We start from the raw sequence: 26,817 nt of genomic DNA on the forward strand, positions 1-26,817 counted from the left end.
TGGGCCAATAGCCTCTAGAATGTAGAAGAATAAGAGGCCTGTGACTAGTGGTGTGCCACAGGGATCAGTGCTGGGTCCATTGTTATTTGTCATCTATATCAATGATCTGAGTGATAATGTGGTAAATTGGATCAGCAAATTTGCTGATGATACAAAGATTGGAGGTGTAGTGGACAGTGAGGAAGGTTTTCAGAGCCTGCAGAGGGACTTGGACCAGCTGGAAAAATGGGCTGAAAAATGGCAGATGGAGTTTAATACAGACAAGTGTGAGGTATTGCACGTTGGAAGGACAAACCAACGTAGAACATACAGGGTTAATGGTAAGGCACTGAGGAGTGCAGTAGAACAGAGGGATCTGGGAATACAGATAGAAAATTCCCTAAAAGTGGTGTCACAGGTAGGTAGGGTGGTAAAGAGAGCTTTTGGTACATTGGCCTTTATTAATCAAAGTATTGAGTATAAGAGCTGGAATGTTATGATGAGGTTGTATAAAAGCATTGGTGAGGCCAAATCTGGAGTATTGTGTTCAGTTTTGGTCACCAAATTACAGGAAGGATATTAATAAGATTGAAAGAGTGCAGAGAAGGTTTACAAGGATGTTGCCGGGACTTGAGAAACTCAGTTACAGAGAAAGGTTGAATAGGTTAGGACTTTATTCCCTGGAGCGTAGAAGAATGAGGGGAGATTTGGTAGAGGTATATAAAATTATGATGGGTATAGATAGAGTGAATGCAAGCAGGCTTTTTCCACTGAGGCAAGGGGAGAAAAAAGCCAGAGGACATGGGTTAAGGGTGAGGGGGGGGGGAAGTTTAAAGGGAACATTAGGGGGGGCTTCTTCACACACAGAGTGGTGGGAGTGTGGAATGAGCTGCCAGACGAGGTGGTAAATGCGGATTCATTTTTAACATTTAAGAATAAATTGGACAGATACATGGATGGGAGGTGTATGGAGGGGTATGGTCTGTGTGCAGGTCAGTGGGACTAGGCAGAAAATAGTTCGGCACAGCCAAGAAGGGCCAAAAGGCCTGTTTCTGTGCTGTAGTTTTTCTTTGGTTTCTCTGATTTCATCAAAATATTTGAAGTTCTTAAGTGGTTTAACAGAATACATCAAGATTGATGTTTTCAGTGTGTGTGATGCCTGGAATTAATGGTCACACTTCCAAAACATGGGATAGACCATTCATGATTAAGATGGGATAAAATGTCTTCACCAAGAGAATTATTAATCTTTAGTTTTCTTTCCCCAAGAGGGCTTGCTCACTTGCTGAATATATTAATGTTACATTGATAGATTTTTGGACAATAGGGAGTTGAAGGATATGAGAAAGTATCATTGAAGCAAAGGATCAGCCATGATTTTGTTGAATAGCAAAGCCAGCATGAGTGGCAAAATGGTCTTCTCCTGCTTTTGTTTCTAATGTTTTCAGATTTACTTTCATGAAATGTGTATGAGTTATGAAAGATCAGTGCATGTTAGCCATGTAATATTTTTAGTGCATAGCTCTCGTATCTTAGTTGTGTCATTGACTGTTTAATTCCAAACCACAGCTAAATTGAAAATGTTAGAGAAGTATATCAGTAATGTACCCTCAGTAGCCACTTTACTAAGTACACCTAATAAAGGCCACTTGCTTTAAAGGCTACTTATTCCTTAATACAAGTATCTAATCATGTGACAGAAACTCAATGCATAAAAGCATGCAGACATGGTCAGGAGGTTCAGTTGTTGTTCAGACCAAACATCAGAATGGGAAAGGAATGTGAGCTAAGTGACTTTGGTGGAATGGTTGTTGGCACCAGATGAGTTGATTTGAGTATCTCAAAAACATCTGATCTCCTGGGGTGTTCATGCACAACAGTCTAGAGTTTACATAGAGTGGTGCGAAAAATAAAAAAAAAATCTAGTGAACAGCAGTTCTTTGGGCAAAAATGTCTTTTTAATGAGAGAGGGCAAAGGAGAATGGCCAGACTGGTTCAAGCTGATACAACAGTAGTGTGCAAAACAGCATCTCTGAACCTTGAAGGAGGTGGACGACAGCAGCAGAAGACCACGAACATACAATTGGTGGCCACTTTATTAGATGTGCTAGTGAAACACTCCGGTTCCACCGGCTGCATAGGTCTAGGGAAGACGACCTCCGGCCTCGCCAAACGTGTGAGATTGAGGTGCAAAACCCCAAAACCCTCAGTTTGTGTGAATGCTGCGTGATTTGTTACCCTGTTACAACTCAGTACCACAAAATCACAAACAGTGCACCACATACAATTAAATGATTTAGCTTTATAATTAATTTAACTAAAGGGTTAGTAAAGAAAAAGCAAAAAAAAACGGTCCCATTTTAATGAAACAGTCTAATGTGCACAAGTTGGAGCTCACGGTTTCCCCTTCGCCGATCCTCCTTCAATCTCCCCAGGCTTCGTGGAATCATGGCCCCGCTCCAGGTCAAGTCCTACGGCCTCTTCTCTCTGGCGTCTTTCCCCCTTTATCTCCTGCCGAACCAAAGACCCAGCTCACCCCGGTGTCAGACACACAACACAAAACACACTCCCTTCATTGGACAGCTCTCATTCCAAAGCCCCTGTTATCTCTAACCATAACCCAAACACTGCTTCTGCAGAAAGACCATTACGTAAGAAGTGAAACCTTTCCCAGGGTGTTATACTAGGTACCTAATAAAGTGGCCACCGAGTGTATATGTATGTAAGCAGTAATGTGAAACTCCCATGCTTTCTTCATACCCACATGTCTTGGCACTGTACTTCTCAGGCCATGAATCGTTCATTACCCAATGTTATCTTGGGTGGATATGGAACATCATCCACTGGCACAGGCAAACCCATGGAAATTTTGGGAACTCACACTGAAGTTAATGTGGATCAGGCTATTGAAATGATCAAAGAGGCTAATTCAATTATTATCACCCCAGGTAAGAGCCTCTGAAACTGTTGATCTGCTAATATTTTAATCTAAAGGTTGAAATAGATATTAATTTCTTCTTGTTGATTTAAATATAACTACATCTGGAAATAATGTGTAACAATCATTCATCATGACTAAACATGTACTTGATTAATCAGTTTTTAAATTTACCATTTGGATAAATTTTTTTTTTGCATTAAATGCTATTTCAAGCCAAATGTTTATAATGTAGAAACGTCATTTCTCTAGTTGGATAACATCATTGATAACATCAGGCAGTTTTGGAGGAAAATAAAGGTAAGTATGATAAATGTAATACAATCAACAATTAGCATTATTAATTTTTTACATCTGGATTATTACATGATCACAGCAATTCCCATGACTCAGTGGAGTAGCAATGTACAAAACAGCTTTTGATTAGATGTCAAAATTATGAAGGTTTACAGAAAATGAGTAACTCTGTTTACACTGGCAGATAGATTAGTAGCCAGGGGATACAAGTTGAAGAAAATTAGCAGAAGAATCTTAGTATTTGTATGTAGGCTACTCAGCAAGCCTTTTCCAATTTTTTTTTTGGTAAAAAGCATTGAGCCTTGATTTGTTATAGCAGAAAAATTAATGACCTTTGCCATTTGGTAATGTTGCTCTTAACTTTAATTGCAGTGGTATTTTACATGATGAGTTGACGAATATGTGAACCAATAATGTCACACCAAGTATCGCAAATTCAAGTGAATGGTTAAGTAATCAGATTTGCATATTGTCAGAATGTGAAATTATTAACAAAGTATAAGTTAGCGTAAGTAATCTTGATGCCAAACTAAAGATCAAAATCTAATTTGAGAGTGCAGGGGGGATAAACGATGGGGGCGGGGTGGGGAGAGAGAGAGAATGCCAGAGTGTTTGACAGTTGTTAATACTTTTCAAATCATTAAAAGTTGACCAAGGCTGAAATAAAGGCTCATCTTCTGCAACGTTTAGGAATTCAATGCCACTAAATACCTTACATTTCAATAAAGGGTCAGAAATAAAGTTGCTGTATTTGATTAGATTAGATAGATACTTTATTGATTCCGAAGGGAATTACAGTGTCACGGTAGCATTACAAGTGCACAGATATACAAATATTAGAAGTGAAGTAAGGAAGAATAATAGGTAAGTTACCACAAACAGTTTAACAGGAGGGGGTTATCACTTCCCCGGCTATAGGTTAACTTATTATGGAGCCTAATAGCTGAGGGTAAGAATGACCTCATAAAGTGCTCTTTAGAGCAGCGCAGTTCTCTTGGTCTATTACTAAAAGTGCTCCTCTGTTCAGCCAAAATGGCATGCAGAGGGTGAGAAACATTGTCCATAATTGGACAATTCATAAAGTTAGTAGACATCTCTTAAATGGGGGAATTCCAAAGTTTACATCTGTCTTCTAAATTTAAACACCTCTTAAGGGTCCAATAAGGACAGACTATACACCATGAATGGAAGTAGAGAGGGCAGAAGGACCTTTATGTACAAGTCTATATATCGTTGAATGTGGCAGCAGAGTTAGAACAGGTACTGAAGAAGGCAGAAAGGATGCCAGTCTTCATTAACTGGGGCCCAGAATATAAGAACATGAATGTCCTGCTACAACTTCATTAAAAGTTTGGTTAGATACAAATGGAGAATTGTATACAGTTCTGTCATCACATAACACAAGGAATGTTTTCTATGCCACAGAGGCTGCAGAGGACTGTGTCTTGTCTGTTCTCTGCATCATCAATACCGCTCTTAATTTCTCACCAGTGTGGATGCCTCACCAATTATCTCCGTCCCTGATTCTCTATTGTCCTTCTTTGTCTTCTGAAACTTGAAGTGTTCAGAAAGTAGATCTCTTCAGTCTGAGTGAATTCTTCCTGGAGCTGATATTTTGTGACTGATGATTGCAAGAGGCATTGTGAGCATCCTACTCATATGCCAACTACGGTGCACACAGCAGCCGTCACAGCAAATGATTAAATCCTGTATAAAAGTTTCATATTCACGAATGTTTCTGAGTAGTTTCAACAGGCTGAATCTGGAGAGGAGGCTTTATGGAACACAGAACGTAGATTAGTACAGCACAGTGCAGGCCCTTCGGCAAACTTAAAGATCAATCGAACCCTTCCTTCCGACATTGCCCTCCGCTTTTTTTCATACATGTCTCTATTGAAGAATTTCTTAAATATCCCTAATGCATCTGCCTCTACCACTCACTCAGCAGTACATTCCATGTGCTTACATCATACAGTCTATGTAAAATACCTTGCCTCTGACATACCTCCTATACTTTCATCCAGTCACATTAATATATGCCCTCTCATATTCGCCATCCCCACTCTTGGGAAAAAGACACTGCTTATCTATACTGTCTATACCTTTTACCATCTTATACGCCTCTATCCAAGTCACCTGTCATCCTACTTTCTTCCAAAGAGAAAAGCCCTAGTTCACTCAACCTTTCCTCATAAGATATGTTCTTTACACCAGGCAGCATTCTGGTATATCTCCTCTGCACCCTCTCTAAAGTTTCAACCTCCTTCACCCTCTCTAAAGTTTCTACATCCTTCTTGTGATGTGGTGATCAGAACTGAATACAGTATTCTTAGTGTGGCCTAACCAGAGGTGTTTTTTTTTTTAAGAGCTGCAGCATTACCTCATAGCTCTTGAACCCAATCCTCTGACTAGTGAAGTCCAACACACCATCTGGCTTCTTAACCACCCTATCAACTTGTTTCGCAACTTTGAGAGGTCTGTGGACGTGGACCCCAAGATCACTCTGTTCCTCCACACTGCTGAGAATCCTACCATTAACTCTAGTCTGCCTTCCAAAGTGCATACTTCTCTGGATTGAATCTTATCTGCCACCTCACAGCTCGGCATCTGATCAATGTCCCTTTGGCAACCTTCTACACTATCCACAATTCCACAAATCTTTGAGCCATCTTCAGATTTCCTGATCCTCACTTCCGCTTCATCATCCAAGTCATATATAAAAATCATAAAGAGCCGGGGTCCCTGAACAGATCCCCACAGAACACCACTAGTCATAGATCTCCAGAGGGAATATGCTCCATATGCTTATCACTGTCTGTCCTCTGTGGGCAAGCCAATTCCGAATCCGTGCAGCCAAGTTTTCCAGGATCCCATGTCTCCTGATTTTCTGAATGAGCCTGCGGTAGGGAATCTTGTTGAAAGCCTTAGTAATATCCGTATACATCACATCCACTGCTTCACCTTCATCAGTTTGTTTTGTCACTTCCTTGAATAAGTCAATCAGGCTCGTGAGGCATGACCTGCCCCTCACAAATACATGCTGACTATCCCTAATCAGACTATGCTTCTCTAAATACTCATAAATACTATCTCTAAGAATTTTTTCTAATAGTTTGCTAATGTAAGACTTGCAAATCTGTAATTCCCGGGATGATCCCTATTAACGTTCTTGATCAAAGGAATATCGTTTAACACCTTCCAATGATCTGGAACAACCACTGTAGCCAGTTAGAACGCACAGGTCATCACCAAAAGTGCATCAATCTCTTCCCTCTCTTCTGGTACTAAACTGAGGTATATCCTGTCCAGCTCTGGGGACTGTATCTATCCTAATGTTTTTCAAAAGTTCCTTTTTCTTAACCTCGACATGTTCCAGCAGGGATTTAGGGATAGAATGCAAACATTGATGCCTGTAATGAATTTATATTGCTATGTTCAGAAGCATCAGAAGTTTCCAACACAAAGAAGTAAAATAATTTAATTTGGAAGCAAACCTGTCTGTACTTTATATTGCAGGTTGGGGCTTATGTGCTGCAAAAGCTCAGTATCCGATTGCTGACATGGTTAAGATGCTAATTGAACATGGGAAGAAGGTTAGGTAAGAACTTGCTTTTCTTCAAAATGAATGGTTATTTTCCATTTTAATTGTAGATAGACATTAATTTACTTAATTCCCTTGATTGTCTGCCATAGTTTGTCAAGTGATCTGTGGAATTTCACTTCATGTGTCAAAGGGATGTCCATTGGCAAACAATATGTTTGAAGAACTCAGTAGTTTAAGCGGTATCTGTGGGAGAAAAGTAATTATTGATATTTCTGGTCAAAACTCTGCATTAATCCTGAAGCAGGGTTCCAAATGAATCATCAACTATTCCTCTTCTCCTGCAGGTACTGTTTGACCCACTGAGTTGTGGAGTTCTTCCAGGGGAGTGTGTGAATCCTTCAAGTTGGAGTGTTTGCATTTGCATTCTCTTTTGTCTCCAAATGTCCATTGACCTTCTGTGAAAGCTGTAACAGCTTATTCAGGGAATCCATAGTTAAGAAACAAGAGTGTATGTCTATTTGTCAAATCTGGAAGGCACAGTCATATGATTTATGCTAATTGATTAACTTCTGAAGAAGGCACAATTACACAATTTGTATCCAAAATCCAATAGTAAGACGACTTTGAGAAACAAACCTTAGTGCTCTCAAGTATTTTTTTAGATGATCTACTGTATATAGTTCAACATCAAGGATACCAATACTGTGAGTAATGTACAGAATAAGACACTCAGAGAGGCCATTTCCACCTTGCTGTAAGAGTTTTTGCCCAATTGTGCCTGTCTTAACTTGCAAGGGTCTTCTCCATGGCCAAGGGTTCATTTTGATCTGTAGAAAAAATAAATAATATAAGCTTTGTTATAATTATGGCATTATTATTTCAAGGTAGCCTTAGTAATTAACTGAATTATAATTTGCAGATTTGGAATACATCCTGTTGCCGGTCGAATGCCTGGTCAACTGAATGTACTTCTGGCTGAGGCAGGTGTACCTTATGATGTTGTTTTAGAAATGGATGAGATCAACAATGATTTCCCAGGTGAGAGGACACTTCTAAGTTCAGAGGCATCACCAGCCTCAGTTTTTAATTACCTTGTCTCTATTCAGAGAAAACTAGACTTCTGTGTAACTGTGAGTTGTTTTGCAGACACAGTGTCAAAGGTGTGCTTCACTAAAATATGAGGGAATGTTTGGTGTTTCTTTAACCAAGTTGCATACAGTAGATATCAGATAAAGCAGTATGGTTATGTTTAAGCTCCTGTCTTTATTATTAGCATGTGTGGCACTCATCCTTTGTCAAAGCTTACATGGTCACTTCTTAGTCAATGAACTACATTGATCTAACTTCCTGTTTATTTGAAAACTAAAATGATGCGATGTATTCACTGCCCAGACTAAATGCAGTTGTTTGGTGATTTGAAGTTGCCAAAGAATTAGATGTCAATCAACAAAAATAAATGTTATTTATCCAACCTGATAGCACGAACATCGATCTCTCGATCTAATGGTAATTCCCCCCATCCCCGCCCCCACCATACCCCATTTCTGTTTCCCGCTCACCTTATTTCCTTACCTGCCCATCACCTCCCTCTGGTGCTCCTCCCCCTTCTCTCTCCTCCATGGTCGTCTATCTTCTATCAGATTCCCCCTTCTCCATACCTTCATTTCTTTCACCAATCAACTTCCCAGCTTCTTATTTTACCCACTCTCCCTCTCCTGGTTTCACTTATCACCTTGTACTTCTTCCTCCCTTCCCCACCCCCCCCACCACCTTCTTACCCTGACTTCTTCTCTTCCTTTCTACTCCTGATGAGGAGTCTTGGCCCGAACCGTCAACTGTTTGCTCTTTTCCGTGGATGCTGCCTGGTCTGCTGAGTTCCTCCAGCATTTTTTGTGTGTTGAGTTGGATTTCCAGCATCTTCACATTTTTTTTTATTTTGAGCTTTTCAGTAGGCAGGGTAACATATTGACAGCAACCCAGGATTTAACAGTTTTAAGAAGTTTAATTTCAGATGAAAGTGTGCATAGAGTTAACTTGGAAGCAAATAGAAGCCATGGGCATCCAAAGATGGTACTCACTCATGTAGCAAAAGATTCAAGTAGAAACATTTGTTCATTATTTATTACAAGGTTTTAGTTTGCTTGCAGTTTTTGAATGCAGAAAAAAAAATAAACAAGACCATAGCATAAATTAGAAGTACCAAAGCCTTTTCCTCTAGTTTTGCACATAGGTAGCTAATTTTCAGTGTCATCTAAGTATTTCTGGAAAAGTATTGTGTGGATGCAGATTGCTTCCTTGTGAGACTAGGAAGGATGAGAAAATCTAGAAGCAAGTTAACTTGTATCATTCTCAAGCAAGCGTCCATTTCTCTGGCAGGCACCCAAGAGCAGACTGCCCTCCACTCATTTCAGTTGGAGAAGGGTACTACTTGTGTAGCAGTAAATCTGACACATAGGATTTGTGGTGGAAATGAACTTATTGAATGTGTCATGGTCATGGCTAGCATAGTCTGAGAGATTCTATTTGCAATTGGATTGGGGGGAAAAAAAAAGACTGATTAGGGATAGTCAGCATGGTTTTGTGCTTGGAAATCACATCTCATGAATTTAATTGAGTTTTTTATAAACGAGAATACCAAGAAGATTTGAGTTCATGGCAATAGGCATTAGTACACTTGGACTTTAGTGAGGCTGGCCAGTTAGGTACAAGATTGGTTTGGTGGGAAAAGTCAAAGAGTGAGAGATGGATGGAGGGTTGATTTTCAAATAAAAGGCATGTGCGCAGTGATGTGCCACAGGGATCACTGCCGCTTGTCCAATGTTTCAATGACTGGCTGAGAATGTAGGTAGTGTAGTTAGTAAGTTTGTGGATGACACCAAAATTGGTCATGTGGTGGATTGTGAAGAAGATTGTCTCAGATTCAAATGAGAACATGGGAAAAGGAATGGCACATGGAGTTTAACCTAGACAAGTATGAAATTATGCATTTTGGGAAATTAATCTGGGGCAAAATATGTACAGTAAACGAAGAGCTCCAGGGAGTGTTGTAGAACAGAGAAAATGTGGGGTACAAGTACATAACTCCCTGAAAGTGGAGACTGAGGTGGACCAGATGGTGTATTGCATGCTTACGTTCACTGGACAGGGCACTGTGTACAAGAGTTGGGACATCATGTTGCAGCCATATATTGATGGAATATTGTGAGATGTTCTGATCACCGTACCAGAAAAATGTGACTTACTCCAAGTCAGTCAGTCAGTCAGTGGGTGCCGTCCCGAATCCGGGGTTGGCAGCTACGCACCTCCATCTTCTTCGATCTTGCGACAGCACCGAGTACAGCCTCTCCTCCAGTTTGTTCTCGCTGGCCGCCTTGGCACCGCTCATCACCGCCCCCGCCGAACTCGAGCCCGAGGCCGTGTCGGCTTACAGCCGCGGCCGCTTCTTCGAGCTTGGCCCTTCCTTAGGCGGAGGCCTTGGGCAGGTCCAGGCACACAGTGCAGTGCCCAAGTTCATCATGTCTCTTCTAACTAAGTGCATAGCATACGATTCGTAGACATGTGGTGAGGCTTTAATCTCTTCCACGGAAGATGGCCGTTGGCTCACAAGGAGCTTACCTGCCCTTTGTCAAGTCTTGTTTTTTTTTAGTCCTGATCGGTGTCATCACACCCTCCTCACCAGACTAAATCTGGTGGGGGAGCCGGCCCAAGTCCAAGAGGGTGTGGAAAATATTCACAAGAATGTTACCAGGACTGGAGAGCTTGATTTACAAGGAGAGTCTGGATAGGCCAGTGCTATCTTCCTGGAGTGAAAGGGACTGAGTAGTGATTTATAAAGTCACAAGGAGTATCAATAAGATCAATGGTCATGGTCTAGCATAGGGAGTCTAAAACTAGTCAGCATTGGTTAAGGTGAAGGGGAAAGATTTCAAGGGGACTGGAGAGGTGTTACCACACAGTGTGTGGGGTTTGAACCACCAGCTGAAGTACAAGAGGCAGGTACTTGCAGTATTTTGAAGAGATTTGGACAGGTTCTTAGATAGGAAATATTAGAGGGATATGGGCCAAGTACAGACAAGTGGGACTAGTGCAGGAAGGCACTTTGGTTAGCATTGACAAGTTGGGCCGAAAGGCCTGTTTCCATGCTGTATAACTTTGGCTATGAGTTTTAAAAGGGATAACGTTTGTGCAGTGTAGACAGGAGAATAGTCTACCATAGCGCACTGAAATATGGTAAACTTACAATAATCCATTACCTGAATATTTGGAAATGTCGTTGGATCAGTATCTTGGTCACTAGCTAATGTTAATCAGGTTCTCCATCTCCTCTTTGCCCTGATCCTCTGGTTCTTGATTCTCTTTCAGCTTAACTTTGTTCACTATATGACTATTACATCTTTTTTAACACTTTTAAAAACAAAAATGAATTAATACATTGAGATATATATAGAAATATCATCAAACATCAGTCTAGAAAATCCACTGATCTGGCACCACCAATGTCTAAGTGTGCCATATTATGAAGTTTTAATGTTGTATATGAAATTGGTGAGGCAAAACACAAGTGCATTGGAATAACTGAGACCGAAAGCAACCATGTCAAGTATTCGAGCAGCAGGTGGATTTGGAGCAATGGCCGTTGTTGTGGACTGGTCTGAGTACTCTGAGAGGAGATGTGCAACGAGGGAGGCCTAACTCTCTCCCTCCCTCCCTGCTTTCCCCCATATAGCACATATCTTTGTGTCTGTTTAATGATGCTACAAAAATGTATAAATTCTTGCACAGTTCTGGAGAATCAGTGGTGATGCATAGATGGGAGTGAAGGTAAAATAGAATGGTAAAACCATAAGTTGCCTGGATCAGCTTGGACATTGGCCAGTGAGTGTAATGGAAATAGTGGATTATCACGTCTGGTGTACAGGGTTTGTAACTGTAACTGAAGATGATGCCTGTAGACTTGTGATTATTTGGAAGAAATCTTTGCTTATGAAACACGGGATTTTAAAATACTAATTGTCTTGATGCACTCCAGCTCTTATAATGATTGTGCCTCAATAATATTAGGAGCTTCCAGGGTATTTACCCAGGCACAATGAAGGGTCAATAATATAAACTCATGAGGTATTGGAGAGGTATACGTGAATATGATGGGTTTTTCTTTTGCATCTGTTGTTGCAAGTGAGGAAAGTGCAATTTAAGTCACATAAGCGAACTGTTATTTAACTAATTGAATACATGAACCTGGATGGAGTCTTGAGTTCTTCAAACACTGTCATAGCTAGGATCATCTTGGTCTGAGATAAATATTCTAAAAGTGATGCTGGTAGATGGTGGAAGCTTGGATCCCTCAAATTTTGCCAGCCCTTTAAAAGCCAAGCTCTGTAGGCTAGTATGAGTTGCTTTGTTATCTTGGGAGTTATGAAGATGGGAGTAATTTCGCATGTTCAGTGAATAGCCTAACTCTTCAATTTATGACTATGTGTGGTTTTTTTAATAAAGGAACTAATTTCTGTTTTGCAATGAGAAGGAGCAATTTGCACAATAATCTCCTTGGGCTGTCTGTGATGTGTGTTCCTTCATGACCACAGCAATCTTCCCTTGCACCTAGACTTAATCCAGTCACTGGAGTGTTTATTAATTAACTCCAGTTTGACTCCAGTTTTTCTAAGGCTCTTTGGTGCTGCCTTGATGGTTTTTATGTCTTTCTGAGAATAAGCTTTGCTAAATGGAATGATGTCTGCAGTTAACCAACTTGATTTCTCTGGGATGAATTAGTGACAGAATTTCCCTAAAGGCTAAACTCATATTTGAGATTTAAGATGATTGAGTGTAAATAAGGCAGATTCAGTGATTGATACAAAGTCCATATGGTCCTGTCTGTGGTATTTATTACACGAGGCACTCATTTGACTTGAACTGTGTCTGTATTCTGTCAGTTCTCTTATGAAGCAAATGGGCTTGAGATTCCAAAATGATAAATTTAAGCTGTCTTATTTATAATAAAAAAAACTGTCTGCAGCAGCAAAGGAATGACATCAAACTTTTTTTTTTCTTTTTTCTTAGAAACTGATTTAGTTCTGGTTATTGGTGCCAATGACACTGTGAATTCAGCAGCACAGGAAGATCCTAATTCGATAATTGCTGGCATGCCAGTTTTGGAGGTCTGGAAATCTAAGCAGGTAAGCACAAGTGTAAAAGTACCTTTTCCAGTCGAATGTTTCAAGCAGTACTGAGTACTTCATCCTATTCAAAGTAAATCTTATTTTATTATCACTCATCCAGTTTGGTGGAACAAATTGGAATGACCTATGTTTGTTATATATTTATATATATAAAAAAAACAAGTAGGAGGTTTGGACTCCTGTGCCAATCATAACTTGGAGCCAAGCACAATATTTCTTGTAGAAATGCTGTTTATTATCAATAAGGTATACACATATTTAAGGAAATCTAAGATTACTTCTTGGGAATGTTATTGTAAGTCTGTTTTCAATATCATGATGGACTGGGAGTAAACAAAGAAGTGAGATCCTGAATTGCATCATCTTGCAGATGAGTATATAAACCAAGTTAGTGTCCTTAATCACTGTCCTTTGGGATTAAGGCAGAGAATTAATACTTGCAAATCAAGTCTGCAATTGGGGTTTTGAAGTCAAATCTTGTGATCTAGTTTTTCAAAAAGAAGCCCGCAGTGTTTGACTGAATGCATTCTTCTTCATTGGCAACACTTTCTATCTGCATCAGTGGAAGTGAAAAGAGTGATTGGGACTTTTAATGGAATCGGTCTTCGTGTTCGGGTAGGAAAGTATATTCAGATACAGAATCACTGGCCTGGATTTTACAGTGAAGAGCAAAATAAAATCTAGGTCAGTGGCCCTGTACTCGTGTGACACATCGTGGCCCAAAAAGGCTAATTCATAGTACAGATTGTAATTCCCTGAAATGAATATTTTGAATATAAAGAACTGTGAAGTTTTAATTTTTATTTGCTAAAGATATTTTTCACCTTCTGCTAAAACTTCTACAGTACAGAGAAGCAGACCCTTCAGCCCATCTAGTCCATGCAAAACTGTTACTCTTCTTAGTTCCATCCTAGGACCTGAACCATCGCCCTCCATGTTTTTCTGAAAAAAATTTTAAAAATTACAACACAAATGGTTGCTCAAGATTTCCAACATCTTGTGTTTATGATTCCTTACTTGCATGTACTTTTCCTGTTCTAACCCTGAATAACACTGCCCAAAAATGTCTTGCAATCTTTGTGGGATGGATTTTATCTTTTCTGAAGTTACTTGCTATGAGGCATCACTTTCAGGGTGATCTCTGGCCTCCAACACACTGGCTGATCAACAATTCTCATTGAAGAATACTTTGAGACAGCACACCAGGAAGTAAAAGCATCTTTGCTTGTATTTTAAAAGGTGCAGATTGTAATGCGGGTGATTGCAGTAAAAGGTGAAAAACATTTTGAGCAACTAAAACATTTAAGATAGGGCAGCGTGGTATCTTCATGGGACAGCACGATAGCTTAGTAGTTATCATAATTGTGTTACAATGCCAACAGCCCCGGTATGATTCTGCTGCTCTGTATAAAGGGTTGTATGTTCTCCCCGTGACCATGTGGATTTCCTCTGGGTCCTCTGGTTCTCTCCCACATTCCAATGACATATCTTGGTAGGTTAGTTAGTCACATCAGTATAATTAGGTGTCGCGACATCGTTGGGCCAGAAGACCCCATTACCGTGCTGTATCTCTAAGTGAAATAAAGACTTCACAGGTCTTTAAATTTACAGTTATTCATTTCAGGAAATTACAGTTCGCATACATGAATTAGTCCTCTTGGGCCAAGAGTTAGCTAATTCTGGAGTGCATCATGCATTCTCACAATAAAGCATAATATTTTTGTTGTGTTTTTTGGCAAGCATAGCTTATGAATAGTTTTCATCAGTTTGCTCCATTTCCAGAGACTGTTTGGAGAATCCTGTCCTATAATCAGTAATGTATGGATTTTCATTTACTCATTTGGTATCTGGGCATCATCATTGAGCCTTGCATTCATCTCCTGCCCCTCATTGAAGGCAGTACGAACCCGCACTGAACTGCTGCATTTTGCTGTTGAAGTTATTCCAATATTTAGATGCAGCGGCTCCACAGGAATGGTCATTTATTAATAGTCAGATCATTGTGTAACTTGGAAGGGTACTTGTATGGCAGGCTGCTCCAGTGTGCCTTCTGCCATTATTAAGGTTAGCCAGGTTACAAATTGAGAGATGCTGTTAGAATAGCCAAGGTAACTAACTGAGTTTTATTGGACACATGCAAAATTCCAAAAACTTCGGTCAGTTTCCTCTCGTGGTTGTGATGAAGGATTTTTTTTCCAATGCCATTAAAGAGGCAAAGTATGAGCTACTATTACATTATGGGTTTCTTTTTCATTGGATTTAGGGGCCTCTTCCTCAGGTATCTGGACACCGCAATTTATTTCTGTATCATTTATTAATTGAGATATGGTGCAGTGTGGGCCCTTCTGGCCCTTCGAGCCACACCACCCAGCAATCCTTGCAATTTCATGTGAGCCTCATCACAGGACAATTTACAATGACCCAATGAACCTACTGACCAATAGGTCTTTGGTCTGTGGGAGGAAACTGGAGTACCTGGAGGAAATCCACATGGTCAGAGGGAGACATATAAGCTCCTTGCAGGCATCGGCGGGAAATGAACCCGGGTCACTGGAACTGTAAAGCATTGTGCTAACCACTACACTAGCATGCCACTCCGCGGTATTATAGGCATGTGAAATCCAAATCGCAGATGCTTGAACCCAAGCTATCCCAGTGAAAAAGTACCACTCGGAGCTCCAAATTCAATCTCACAAACAAAATCCATTTGAACAAGATATATCAGTAGATGTTGGAAAGGTGCCTACATTCCTGTGTCACTAACGAAAGTTCACTATCCAGCCCTTGATGGGCAGAGAGTATCGTGGCAATAGAACCCAGTATTTAGACGTCAATATGGGCACCGTGCCAGATTGCTAGGTCAGTGTGTCGGGGTTCGAGGGACGGGCTGATTCAGATTGCTGCTCCATGAGGTTTACTCAGCTCTGCGCTGAACTATATATGGGATTCTCTTAATGGACCAGTTCTTTACGCTATTTGTTTGTGGTTACTATCTGCATGATTTTTTTTCCTCTACACATTGGGTATTCACGGATCTTTTATGGGTTCTTTTGGGTGTCTTTGTTTTGTGGCTGCCTGTTAGGAGATGAATCTCTAGGTTGTATCATGTATACATACTTTGATAATAAATATACTTTGAATAAAAAAAAAAGAACAGAATTGAAGTCATAGTTATCAAGTGTAAACTACCAGTTGGAAATTTTGTTGGGATACAGATGAAATTTGCATCTCAAATCATTGTTTTTATTATTGCTGAGTATAACTTCTCAAAGTTTAATTGTATAATAAAATCTGTAACTCATGTTTTTCATCTGGAAAGGCTTTTTAATCTGGACAAATAAGTTTTGATGAAATAGGCAAAAAATAATGGAGGTTATGTCGTATGGTTTTATATTCCTTGGCTGCAACAACTCTGACAAAATTAATTTCAAAACACAACAGAAAGTATCCCAAACAACAGGAATTCTGCAGATGCTGGAAATATATCAGACTCATGCCACTCCCCTATTTTAAGATGATTAGGGCTGATCAATCTTACTGAGCAGATTTTCACAGATTTTTTAAAATTTCTAATCTGAATTATTTGGAGTGGGGACATCATTACCATTATAATTCCTGAGCTTTGTTGTCATCCTTGTCCTGCCATGTTAATATTGTTCAAAATACAGAAAAAAATCAGATTCTTAAATTTGAAGGAACAAGATGGACTCTATTGCTGTATATTTATTTTTTGTAAAAGAACTTGTTTAAAAAAAAACACCCTGGGCATTTATGAAATGAGTGGAGAATTTAGCCTAAGGTGTCTCTGCTCATTGAAATGGAGCCACCAACCCAATCCCACCTGTAGCACATTATAGATAGTGGATTACAACCATAATTATACATTGAACTAGTACTCAAATGTGAGGAGAGTTGCTGCCCCTGTCGTATTCTGAGTGAAAGTTATTTTTCTTCTTTCCTGCTTTAATTCTTCTAATTATTAAGATAATAAGTTGAATTTTACATGAATTAGAAGCACTACATGTTTTATCCAAGCATAACATCTTTTGACAAAAGATAAATATACAGAAATATGCAGTTGAGGTAGATTCTTGGAAATAGTGTGTATATTTGTCTCTTATTATTCTTGACAAAATATCCAGTGGGATCGGTCATAATTAGGCAGATAAGTACGGGAAAATGTAATTTCTTTGTATTTCTGGCATCCAGCATTAGTGTTGAGTACTCGAGGCGGATATAGTATTAAACAATGTGAACACTCCTCTATACTGCAACAAAATATATTAACAAAACCTCAAGGATATTAGCCATGGCATCAGTGGTAGATGTTCAGTTCTTGACATTAACTAAGACAAGATTGATAATGTACCATTAGTCAGAATTACATTATTGAAATTCTCATCTGGCCCCATTTTGCTCCATCCCTAGCCCTTCCTGGCACATGTATTTTGAAATTTTTTTTTTATAGAACTAAGTTGATTATACCTGGGAACTGTACCCAGAGAATTTGCAAAATGCTACAAAATTTTTCCCATTGCCCCAAATGAGGCAGTTTGTGAGAAATTTGGAGAATTTGCATTGGGTATTTCAGAAGAAAATGTAATTTGAGTATTGTTGGTGAGAATGAAAAATCTTATTTCACTTTTGGTCATACATGCGTGTGTTAAGGGTATTGGTTAGAGAGTCTGTTCCGTTTATGTGATTGTATTCCAATACTCTTAAAGTACAAAGTTTAAAATAAAATATATTATCAGAGTATATAACATGTCATCTGAGATTCTTTTTCTGCGGGCATACTTGGTAAATCTATAGAACCGTAAATGTAAACTGTAAACAAACAATGCAAATATAAATAAATAGCAATGAATAATGAGGGTGAAATAACAGTATAACAGAGTCCTTAAGTGAGTGTAGTTATCCCCCTTTGTTCAGGAGCCACATGGTCGAGGGGTAGTAACTGTTCGTAAACCTGGCGGTGCGAGTTCTGAAGCACTTATACCTTCTACCTGATAGCAGCAGTGAGAAAAGAGCATTGCCTGGGCAGTGAGTGCTGCTTTTCTTTGGCAACGTTTCATGTAGATGTGCTCAATGGTTTGGAGGGTTTTACATCTGATGTACTGGGCCAAATCCGCTACCATTTGTAGGATTTGCCACTCCGTTCCCATACCAGGCCATAATGCAGGCAGTCAGCACACTTTCCACCACACATTTATAGAAGGTTGCCAAGGTTTTTGATGACATCCAATCCTCCGCAGACTCCTGCAGAAATAGAGGTTTTGTTGTACTTTCTTCACAATAATATTTATATGATTGGTCCAGAACAGGTCCTCTGAGATAGTGACACCCAGGAATTTAATACTGCAGGTGAATCAGATATCACTAATATATAAATAAATTTTGCAAAAGTTTTAAAAAAAAAAGTAGTGAGGTAGTGTTCATGGATTCACTGTCCATTCAGAAATCAGATGGCAGAGGGGAAGAAGCTGTTTCTGAATTGTTGAGTGTGTGCCATCAGGCTCCTGTACCTCCTTCCTGATGGTGGCAATGAAAACAGGACATGTCCTGGGTGATGGGGGCCCTTAACAATGAATACTGCCTTTTTTGAGGCATCATTCCATGAAGGTGTCCTGGATACCTCAGAGGCTAGTGCCCATGATGAAGCTAAGTTTACAACACCCTGCAGCTTATTTCAACCCTGGGCAGTGTTCCTTTCATTTCACTCTGTATGTGCCTGATGTATATGTTATAAAAGGTTTGAGAGGGTGAATTACTCCAGGGTGTACCAGGTTGAATTTCTAAAGTAACCTGAAATAGCCTGAAAATGGTCATAGAACATAGAATAGTACAGCACATTACAGGCCCTTCAGCCCACAATGTTGTGCCGACCCTCAAACCCTGCCTCCCATATAACCCCCCACCTTAAATTCCTCCATATACCTGTCTAGTAGTCTCTTAAACTTCACTAGTGTATCTGCCTCTACCACTGACTCAGGCAGTGCATTCCACACACCAACTACTCTCTGAGTAAAAAACTTCCTCTAATATCCCCCTTGAACTTCCCACCCCTTACCTTAAAGCCATGTCCTCTTGTATTGAGCAGTGGTGCCCTGGGGAAGAGGCGCTGGCTATCCACCCTATCTATTCCTCTGATTATCTTGTACACATCTATCATGTTTCCTCTCATCCTCCTTCTCTCCAAAGAATAAAGCCCTAGCTCCCTTAATCTCTGATCATAATGCATATTCTCTAAACCAGGCAGCATCCTGGTAAATCTCCTCTGTACCGTTTTCAATGCTTCCATATCTTTCCTATAGTGAGGCGACCAGAAATGGACAAAGTACTCCAAGTGTGGCCAAACCAGAGTTTGAAAGAGCTGCATCATTACATCGCGACTCTTAAACTATATCCTTCGACTTATGAAAGCTAACACCCCATAAGCTTTCTTAACTACCCTATCTACCTGTGAGGCAACTTTCAGGGATTTGTGGACATGTACCCCCAGATCCCTCTGCTCCTCCACACTACCAAGTATCCTGCCATTTACTTTGTATTCTGGCTTGGAGTTTGTCCTTCCAAAGTGCCACTCCATCTGCCACTTCTCAGCCCACTTCTGCATCCTATCAATGTCTCTCTGCAATCTTCGACAATCCTCTACACCATCTACAACACCACCAACCTTTGTGTCGTCTACAAACTTGCCAACCCACCCTTCTACCTCCACATCCAGGTCGTTAATAAAAATCACGAAAAGTAGAAGTCCCAGAACAGATCCTTGTGGGACACCACTAGTCACAACCCTCCAATCTGAATGTACTCCCAACACCACGACCCTCTGCCTTCTGCATGCAAGCCAATTCTGAATCCACCTGGCCAAACTTCCCTGGATCCCATGCCTTCTGACTTTCTGAATAAGCCTACCGTGTGGAACTTTGTCAAATGCCTTACTAAAATCCATATAGATCACATCCACTGCACTACCCTCATCTATATGCCTGGTCACCTCCTCAAAGAACTCTATCAGGCTTGTTAGACACGATCTGCCCTTCACAAACCCATGCTGACTGTCCCTGATCAGACCACAATTCTCTAAATGCCCATAGATCCTATCTCTAAGAATCTTTTCCAACAGCTTACCGATACTGGTTTATTTCCAATTACATATTCTGATAGGCCTTTGATTTAAAATGAATCTCTGGATTATGAAAAACAGAAGCACTGCTAATAAGGTGACAAATATTGGCTGGTAACTGCTTTTATTACAGATGCTCAAGGTGCCAAAGAGATTGTATATACAGTAAGTGTGATTTTTCTGCATGAACATTTAATTGGAGTTATTTATTTTGAACTCTCCTCCTGCAGGTTATTGTGATGAAGCGAACTCTAGGAGTTGGCTACGCTGCAGTTGACAATCCCATTTTCTATAAACCCAACACTTCAATGCTGCTCGGTGATGCAAAGAAGACATGTGACGCTCTGCAGGGCAAGATTCGGGAAATGGAAAATTAAACATTGAGACAAAAATGTTATACTGAATAAATCAATCAACTTCCACAATTTTATGGTTTGAAGATAACAGGAACAAACAGAATGCATAATCCAGAGGAAATGTGAAAATAAATATTTTACTGTATTATTTGCATTCAGGTTATCTGCTTATTAATCTTAATTGCCTTTTTTCTGGAAGTTCCAGTCAGGGAACTTGCACCAACTCACAATGGTTTAATTCTAGATTTGATCAACAAATACTGGCATAATAATGAAGGGCACTTGATGGTTGGCGTGGATAAGGTGGACTGAAGGGCCTGTTTCTTTAACAATGATGCTATAACAAGTAGAGTGTACCACTGGATTTCTGTTCCACATTTGAATTTTTCATTTCTTGATTTTGTTTTAAAAAAATCAAATTATTCATTTTTTTGGGGGGAGGAATAATTCACAATGATTGACAATGAGGGTGAATGAAAAGAAACTTTCAAAGCTGATCAGAAAACTTTCCTAATTTGCTTTAATTGCTAAATGCTTCAAATCTAATGGATTTGTTTGAGATAGTTGGATTTAAAAGTTGCCTTTGAAGTCATTTTTATATTCCCCAAAAAATCGGGAATGAAATCCATATCAGAATCGAGTCCTGTCTTTTAGATTGGAACATTAACTGAACACCCTTAATACCCACAACCCTGTCATTCAGTATAATCATGTCTGATCTGCCTGTTGACTGCAACCCCTGTAGTCTGGGTCAGCCATGAAAACTGGCATAGAGAATTCTAAAGAATTGCATCCCTCTAAAAAGAAAATTCTCTTCCTATTTTAATGGGAAACTATTGTCATGACGCAAGTAGTGACCTCTCTCAGAGGCAGATTGTCACCTATGCAAAAATTCACCTCAGAATTGTGATTTTTACAAATTCCAGAGAGGGATACCCATTTGAGTTGGAGGCAATAGATGCTCTATGACGAAGGATAAGGTAAGAAGAATGTGTAATGAGTGGGAGGGTGAAGATTACTGACAAAGCAAGAATTCTAGGAATGGAATTCGATGGTGACAGCAAAAAGAAATTAGCAACATTAACAACCATCACTTGTGTAACCAGCCTATCGATGGTATCCCGCAGGAAGATGCCAACTCTTTAACTGGTGATGCAAACAAATTAGATTACAAGGATAACTTTTCATAAAAGATCTTAGTGATCCCAAAATTCTTCAAAGTGCATTAATGCCATTTAAATTCTTTTTGAATGTGGACCCATTTCCAATATTCACAGCAAATTCCTATATAACGGTAACGTGATCATCTCCAGATAATTTTGCATTAGTGATGTCAATCTGAGATGGTTCATCTATTTTACCTTACTAAAGCGTCATGGGATCTTTCACATCCACCTGCGATGATGTCTTAGCTTGTTATTTGCATATTGGCACATTTCATAGTACTCTTCTCTCTCACTTCTGCACTGGAAAGTTGGCCTACATTTTGTGCTCCAGTGTCTGGAATGAGATTTAGACCATAAGACAAAGGAGCAGAAGTAGGCCATTCGGCCCATCAAGTCTGCTCCGCCATTTTATCATGAGCTAATCCATTTTCTCCTATCTAGTCCCACTCTGATGCCCTGGCTACTCAGATACCTATCAATCTCTGCCTTAAATACACTTTAATATCAGTATACAAGCTGAACTTCGTCTCCTTTACAGATATCCACGAAACAAAGGAACCCCATAGAATGATAGAAACGTCGAAGCCTCCCCCTTCGTACAAGCAGCAGCAAAAAGCATCGCCCGCTCCACTCCCACACGTGGCAGCAGAAACACCGAACACCTCCCCCCCCCCCCCCACCATGCAAACCGCAGCAGAAGCACCGAAGAGTCCATTGATCCAAAGTCTATCAAACTACAGCTCACAAACCAGCACTTCGGTATCTCAGGCTACATTAGACTCAAACTATCTCAGAATAATTCTACATTAATCCCATTTTTTTTTATTCTCACAAACTTCCCCCCACCCCAGATAATTACCTTCTAAGCACTCAAGAAGCAAAAATTATTTCAACTAAGCAATGGCTGACATTCACTAGGAGGTAAGACTGCCAAAGTGTGATGCAAGTTTCTGAATAAGTTAAAAATTTCAGTAACAAATGTTAAATCACAACGAGACTAAATTATATAAAATGATTTTATTGCCACAAACTTGCCTTTGTAGATATTAGCAATGTTATCTGTGGCTGTAACTGATACTAACTTCATGTTAGTAGTATGAAAATAATGAAATTGCTGTTAACTTAAGTAATGAAGTAGAGATTTCAACAGCATTTGAAGGAGAAAATGTGTCATTTTAGGAGGACCCTTTAACAGAAAATTGTGAACACATAGTTCTCTACATTAGCAGAATCAGAATATTATGTGACTAGATGGGTAGGAAAACAATTTCAAGCTGAGAATAATTAATTAAAAATGAATCTACAAATTTGTATTTTAAAAAAGTTGGCTTTTGGAACAAGTAACAGTAATCACTTAATTGTAAATGGATTCCTTGACAGACTTTCAAAATGTGCTGTTGTATTTTCAATGTGACTAAGTAATTGCTGATTACAGAAAACTTGAATATCAGTATTTTCTATTGTAATCATTATGCTGTAAGCCTAAGGAAGTTTTATGGAATATGAATAGTCTTGATAAATTATTTTAGTTCAAAGGGGCTTCATTTCATGAAAAGCTAAATAGAAGATTAAATTTGACTAATAATATAATCTAACATCAGTGTACAGCCAAGCAGATGGTCCTTGTTTTTCAAAATTGTTTAATTCCCTGAGTCACCAATGTAATTATTTTGCATTGGATTCTGTCTAAAATTAAAATGGTCTGGAGTTTGTAGCTAAATACAGCAAGTATGGCTATTGATATTTACCATTACTAAAAAAAAAAGTTCATTGATTAATAAGGACATCTGCTTCTTTACTGAGGCTTTTCTGTAACAGTACCGAGGAGACTGAGGTCAGTGTGGGCACTTCCCCAGACTGGATAGGAGGAGCCTGGTCAGGCAGGGGTTGAGTTGTTTATGAAGTGGTGTACCCATTCATTACCTTATATATTGTACTTGTGTGCATCTGGTCCATGAACTGGAGATTTATTTATTTATTGGGGGGGGGGGTGTAGATGCGTACAATAGACCCTTTCGGTCCAATGAGCCGTGTAGCCCAGCAACCTGCCTATTTAAACCTAGCCTAATCACAGGACAATTTACAATGACCAATTAACCTACTAACCAATATGTATTTTGGAACGTGGGACAAAACCGGACCACCTGAAAGAAGCCCACATGTTCAAAGGGAGGGATATATAAGCTTACAGATGATGTTGGAATTGAACTCCGAGCTCTGATGCCCGAGCTATAATTGGTGTCAAAGCACAGAAAGAGCATGAGGTCCATGTCCTATGCAAATGCAAGCTCTCTGCACTGCTGTTCACTTTCTAATTTTAAGGGTATTTTAATGACTCAATTAGACAATTGGCACTAGAACACATGAAACGGGTAACACAATTACATAAAAAGCCACAAAATGGCTATTTAAGTTGATGGAGACTACTAACAATGTGATCAATCCTCTGTTTACTGTTGAACAACCTCACTGGCACTTTCAAAGGTGTGAAGTCCCATTCCTTTGTATTTTCACATTGGAGATTGTTGAAAATTAAACTCTTTACTTGTTTTATGTATCCCCTGCCTTAATTTAATTGTTCTTTCCCTTTCAATAGGCGTGGTCTCATTTGGGTTCACTCAGCCACTTGAATCCTAAGAAAATCATCCTGTGTGTCCTGCTTCAGGATCTGAGAGACAGTTTCTGAGGAGATTCTAGTCTTGAGGATAGGGAGACAGAAAGGATTGTTTAGTATTATTTTTACTTCCTTTCAGTTTTCTTTAACTTCCATTTTTTTTAACTGTAATAGCTTTAAGTGTTCGAATACTAAAGACATTTAGAAAGAAAAACTTAAAATTATTCAGTTTTCATCTTGAGTGTAGAAGATGCCTGGCCTCACTGCATTATACCACCTGGGACCACTTGACAATGTGGAGGTCCAGCAAAGTATCTGATCCTCCAGGTAATGAAGATGTGTGGGACTACAGGACATTCCAATTTAGTATTATCTACCCCTTCAGTTTGCCTGTAGGCTGATAGATTCTGGATTGGTCAGGGCATGAAGGGATATGGGGAGAAGGCAAGAGATTGGGACTGAAAGGAAAATTGGATCAGCCATGACGAAATGGTGAAGCAGACTCTATGGGCCAAAGAGCTTAATTCTGCTCTTATATCTTATGGTCTGTATAAAATTTAACATTTAAATATTCAACTTTCTCACTCCCTAAGCAGAGTGCTAGGGTTAAATGCAATTGTAATTACAAAAATATCTTGTGGAAAACCTGTGAAGAAACACATTTCTTCTTCCCTTTGTAAAATCGCATGGGGTTGCAGTTTTAATGGGTTTGAGAACATTAGTATTAAGACCTATTTGAAGTCTGCAATTATACAACTATACACTATCATGGAGGTGTTCCTTGAACACAATATACTCCCTACTCCGCTTGTATACAGCTGAAAAGAAAATTAATCAAAAAGCGTAAAGAAATTTGCATGTGGTAAAATCTGAAATAATAGAAATGCTCCGTTGACTAGGCAGCAACTATGCAGAGAGAGAAACAGCAAATGATTCAGATGGGTCATTAACCTGAAATATTAACCATATGCATCTCCCTATTTGCCACAAATCCATCAAGCATTTAAATTTTTATTCTATGAAGAAAATAATTTTGACATACACTTGAAGAAAATGTAATAGTGAAATAAAAAGACCACTGCAAAGAAAGTAAAGGGGTTATTATTTTAGATGTAAAAGTGTAGCTTTAACAGAGTTCAAAGATTTGTTTTTTAAAAATGTGCACATGAACGTAACCTTCATAAACTGACATCTGTGTTCCCATGTTTTTAAAAAATGACTTTTTTATGAAAGCTATTGTTAATACATGGACTAAGAAATCAAGTAAATATATATTATTAAATATTCTCCAATCACGCAGAACCATGAGCAGCATTTTTTTTCTTCCAAACTGATCTTTGGTGCTGTACACTGGAACCATCTGCAGTGTGTAACCAATAAATATGGGTAATAAATCTAGCTTGACAACTCGAAAATCAGCAGTCCTAAAAGTCAAAATAACCCCTTTTCAGGTGAATGTTTTTAATCAGTATATTGCTTCAAGTAATTAAGATAAACAGCTTTCCTAAACTACAAAGCATTAAGAATTAAGTGGCAAGTATAAGAAATATCTTTCATTCTAATCAATTTCAACCAATAATTATAATGTTTAGGAACTTAGTTCATATGAGACTTAGTGAAATGCAAGGCCAAGGAAATCTGCCCATAATCTATGGAAATGAATAGACAGGTGACATTTTGGGCCAAGACACTTCAGGACTGAGAAGGAAGGGGGGGGGGCGCGAGATGCCAGAATAAAAAGGTGGAGGAGGGCAAGGAGGCTGTTTGGAAGGTGATAGGTGAAACCAGGTGGATAGGAAAGGTCAAGGGCTTGAGAAGAAGGAATCAAATAGGAGAGGAGAGTAGACCATAGGAGAAAGGAGAGGTGGAAGGGGCCCAGGCGGAAGTAATAAGTGGGTAAGAAGAGGGTAAAAGGTTAAAGTGAAAGGGAGGAGGGTAATTTGTTTACTGGAAGGAGAAATCGATATTCATGCCATCAGGTTGGAGGCTACCCAGACAGAAGTTGCTCCTCCACCCTGAGGAGCATAATTAGCAACATAATACTTTCATGATGTGTGGTTGATATTAATAAAGATAACATTATTTTATGCATCATCCATGTGTATTACAATACAATTAATTAAAAAATAGCCTTTCAATACATGTCTAATTCTATTGACTTCAGTAAGATAATACCTTCACTATAAAGCCAGATGAAAAACTGTTGTTGCTTTTTAATCATTACCACTTGCATGGCTTTTCTTTTAAAAAAAAAAGCTGCAGGGGAAGAAAAAAGATTCTTTGGGCCCCAATGGCACTAATCCAAGCTGGCAGTCATGAGACATTAAGGCTCCAAATCCTCAACCTGAGATACCGTCAGGCCTCTGGCCTCAGTCCAGTCTGCATACCTTCAGACAATAAGATTCCAGATTTGATGAAGAATATGTGCTGGCCCTGGTTACCACAATCCTCCGAGATCCCGAATGGAAGCAAGAAGCATTCCTGGCATGGTTATTTCCAGAAATCCCTTTTGGTTTGTTTCTGCTCTATTGCCAATCCATTATGGACTAGCTGTAACTTGATGGTTCTTATTTTGATTCAAAAGCAATAAATATTTTTCATTCTTCTACGCTCTT

General features: G+C 39.3%; 1 protein-coding gene across 1 annotated transcript in view; it reads left to right on the forward strand.

Annotated features, from left to right (window-relative positions):
• The window catches only part of LOC140209776 (NAD(P) transhydrogenase, mitochondrial-like), an 84,890-nt gene extending 64,323 nt beyond the window's left edge, over positions 1–20,567 (forward strand). The window contains exons 18-22 of the mRNA XM_072278234.1: positions 2,768–2,927; positions 6,731–6,812; positions 7,678–7,796; positions 12,819–12,934; positions 20,297–20,567. Of these exons, the coding sequence (XP_072134335.1) occupies positions 2,768–2,927; positions 6,731–6,812; positions 7,678–7,796; positions 12,819–12,934; positions 20,297–20,443 (624 nt within the window). The 3' untranslated portion in view covers positions 20,444–20,567. The remainder of the gene's footprint in view (positions 1–2,767; positions 2,928–6,730; positions 6,813–7,677; positions 7,797–12,818; positions 12,935–20,296) is intronic.
• Positions 20,568–26,817: the final 6,250 nt, after the last annotated feature.

Source organism: Mobula birostris, chromosome 14, assembly GCF_030028105.1.
Source record: "Mobula birostris isolate sMobBir1 chromosome 14, sMobBir1.hap1, whole genome shotgun sequence".
Taxonomy (NCBI): domain Eukaryota; kingdom Metazoa; phylum Chordata; class Chondrichthyes; order Myliobatiformes; family Myliobatidae; genus Mobula; species Mobula birostris.